The sequence below is a fragment of the Quercus lobata genome, chromosome 4 (genome assembly GCF_001633185.2).
Source record: "Quercus lobata isolate SW786 chromosome 4, ValleyOak3.0 Primary Assembly, whole genome shotgun sequence".
Classification (NCBI taxonomy): domain Eukaryota; kingdom Viridiplantae; phylum Streptophyta; class Magnoliopsida; order Fagales; family Fagaceae; genus Quercus; species Quercus lobata.
This window is the reverse complement of record NC_044907.1, coordinates 51879361-51882887: the sequence shown is the minus strand read 5'-3', so window position 1 is coordinate 51882887 and position 3527 is coordinate 51879361. Positions and strand designations below refer to the sequence as shown.

Sequence of the window (3527 nt, the reverse complement as noted above, 5' to 3'; positions counted from 1 at the left end):
TGCACTGCGGCGTTGAAGGGGTCCAATTTGATTGGAGTTTTAATATGTGCAGCTAGAAGTAGTACAGGAATGGTTCACTTATTTTATATATATATATATATATATATTGTGGATAAGGCTAAGTAATATTAATTAAAACTGCACAGCGGCGTTGAAGGGGTCCAGAGTTTTAATATGTCTCGCCAGCTAGAAGTCGTACAGGTACAGGAATGGTTCACTTATTTTATATATATATGTATATATATATATATATATATATTCGCTTTCGTGTATGGAAAAACAGATTGTTTCACTGATTTCTCCTCTTTAAATAGACCTGTGTAACCAATGCTACATTTCACCTCACAAAAATCAATAATACAAAGAAAGAATATCAAGTAAAGATAGCCGCAAATATGATCCAAAGTGTTCCTTACCTTGTTACTCTTGCCCTGTTAGCTTTGGCATTTCGCCTAGCCTCTGCCTTTGACCCTAGTGCTCTCCAAGACTTCTGTGTTGCAGTTAATGATTCCAGTTCAGGAGGTACGTACATACTCGTTGTTTTTAGTATTATTAGCACTCATTTCATTATTTCTGGATTGATCTTTCTATTGTTAGGAATATACTTAGTAATAAAATTATGCTGTGAGGCAATATTATAGATAAAATTTAGGTACAGCTTTATCTTAAATTTATATATTACTAAAAGCTGAAGCGTAGCGTTTAATGCTGCTGCACTCATATTGATCCACGTCATTATCTTTTTTCTTTCCATTTTCTTATAATTATTTTTAATATTTTTTTTATTTCATATTTACACTTCTCCAACCTTTCTCCCTCCCTTACTTCTTCATCTCCCAATACTTCTCCAACCTTTCTGCTTCCCTAACCTTCTCATCTCCCCACTACCTTCTACATTAATATCATTATTCATCTTTCTCCTCATCTTCTTCTATTTTTGTCTCTTCTTATTCACACTCTCTTATTATAAATTTGTCACTATCTCTTTCATTCTATGTATAGTTTTCCCTTACAGAAAAAAAGCTTTTCTCTCTCTCTCTCTCACACACAAAATTTTTGGGTGGATTTTTTTTTTCTTGCATCTTCGCTTTAGGTTGATAATTTTTTTTTTTTTTAATCTACTTCAGGTTAATGCGATTCGGTTATGTTTTTTTTAATTGTTGTCTCTCTCTGTCTCTCTCTCTCTCTCTCTCTCACACACAATTTTTGGGTGGATTTTTATTTTTTATTTTTCTTGCATCTTCACATTGATAATTTTTTATATTCTTTAATCTACTTTAGGTTAATGCGATTCAGTTATTTATTTATTTATTTTTTAATTTTTTTGTGTGTGTGTGTGTGTTTTTTTTTTTTTTTTTTGGTTAAATGTTATCCTATTGCGTTATAAAGGGTTAAATATAGCATATATAAATATAATATTATTCTATTACATAGCATGATTTGGATAATTTAATTTGATAGTTATTGTAATTTGATAGTATGATTTTTATAGTGCTCAATTTAGATGTTAAACTATGAGACTTTAATCATTTTTGTTTATTTTTTAATCCTTTGTGGTGGACAAAGTACTCTTAATAATTGTATTAGAAGTACTCTATAATGCCACTTATTTAGAGAAAAACAAAGGTTGACTAAACAAAAATTATTGGATAAGAGACAAATTTTATCTTTCGCAATTTTACTTTTATTATTATTATTATTTTATAACAATGCATATATAGAAATTTAATTCTTAGGTTTTGCTAATAATTTTTTATTTGATAATATGTTTTAGGTGGACGAAATTACAATTTCTGCAAAGAAAAAAACTTTAGTAGATTATAAACAACAAATTGTTTTCCTAATTGGTCCAATTAATCATAGTTAAGTTTTATTAATTTTTTTAGTTACTTTTTCAGTGTTTTGAATTGTAGGTAGAAAAAATAAGTTTGAGAAAGTTTGTTTAAAACTAAAAGAATAATTTCTAAATTTTATATTCTTTTTAATGATTCACAAAATGTTATAAATAACCTTTATAAAAAAATATATATTTTCATTAACTTGCCTTTTGAATTTTGAGAAAAATTGTATTTTTTTTTCATTTTAGTACGACAAAAATTTTTAAATTTATGATTTATGATTGTTCCTATATTACATTTATGATTATTTTTATAATAAATAAAAATAATAATTACAAAATACATTATTCTTTATTAAATTAGTTTAAATTATATAAAAAAATTTAATAAAACCACTATAAAATAATTATCATGTGCAACGCACAGGTTCGCGGCTAGTTCCTAATTATATTTAAACACGTTGTTGTATTGAATTTGATTTTCATTAAGGAAATGTAACATCGATTGTGTTATATTGATCAATGTAGTCATATGTTTGAATTTAATTGAAGAATCTATGTAATAACACAAGGATATGGACAAAATATTCTATCTTTTACACAACATGTTATCAAACATTATTATAAAATTGTCCCATCCACATGTGAACATAACAAACTTTTCTTATTGCAGTATTTGTCAATGGAAAATTCTGCAAGGATCCAAATCTTGTCAAAGTTGATGATTTTTTCGTTCCCGGGTTAGACATTCCCGGAAGCACCTCAAATCCACTTGGGTCAAATGTCACTCGAGTCGCTGTGGACAACCTACTGGGCCTCAACACTCTAGATATATCCTTGGCTCGTATTGACTTTGCACGAAATGGTGTAAATACTCCTCACACTCACCCTCGTTCCACAGAGGTTTTACAAGTCCTAGAGGGTACGCTCTATGCTGGCTTTGTCACATCTAATCCCAATCGTCTCTTTACCAAAATTTTAAACAAGGGAGACGTCTTTGTATTCCCAATTAGTCTCATTCACTTTGAGCTCAATATAGGGAAAACCGACGCTGTTGCGCTTTCTTTTTTCAATAGTCAAAATCCAGGAGTTATCACCACAGCAGATGCAGTCTTTGGGTCTAATCCTCTCATCAATGTTGATGTTCTCGCCAAGGCCTTTCAACTAGACAAGAATGTGATTGAGTATCTTCAGAAACGAATATGGCAGAACAATAACAATTAGAGAAAACCATATTAGACCATTCAAATAAAATTTGCCCTGTTTCTTTCATGTAATTGATCGAAATAATCATAATGAAATATAATGGTTGCACAAATAAATCTTGAATTACAAGATTTAATATTATCTTGGTTCAAACTCCATCTTCTCCTTCTCCGCTCATTACATATCTCAAATATAAAAGATAAATAAGCAACCTTACCCCTCGAATATACAAGGTTTAAGATCTTGTCTTCCAATATATTAAAACAAATTGATCGAAGAACCCAAATATCGTTCCTTAAACGCACTTAACATCTAATGAACGATATTCCGGATTCCGGCTCTTTGAGGTGGTTTCAGGTGGATGAGGTTCTTGGATTGCTCTGTTAGGTCCAACAAAATAGCTAAATGGTTAGCTGTCGAAGCTACTCATTACAAATTGGATGCAAGATCATCCCCTTGTGTTGTGACATTGCTTGAAACTGAT

General features: G+C 30.1%; 1 protein-coding gene across 1 annotated transcript; it reads left to right on the top strand.

Moving 5' to 3' along the window:
* The first annotated feature begins 344 nt into the window (after positions 1 to 344).
* LOC115983302 (germin-like protein subfamily 1 member 11) lies at positions 345 to 3177 on the top strand. The gene is made up of 2 exons (XM_031105947.1): positions 345 to 522; positions 2511 to 3177. Exons 1-2 carry the CDS (start codon positions 396 to 398, stop codon positions 3059 to 3061), a joined length of 678 nt encoding a protein of 225 aa, XP_030961807.1. The 5' UTR covers positions 345 to 395; the 3' UTR covers positions 3062 to 3177.
* Positions 3178 to 3527: the final 350 nt, after the last annotated feature.

What these genes read in the sequence shown, in the direction of transcription:
- LOC115983302 (XM_031105947.1), top strand. Translation starts at nt 396, where the DNA reads ATGATCCAAAGTGTTCCTTACCTTGTTACTCTTGCCCTGTTAGCTTTG. An exon ending in TAATGATTCCAGTTCAGGAG is followed by an intron (nt 523 to 2,510) that starts GTACGTACATAC and finishes TTCTTATTGCAG; the next exon opens with TATTTGTCAATGGAAAATTC.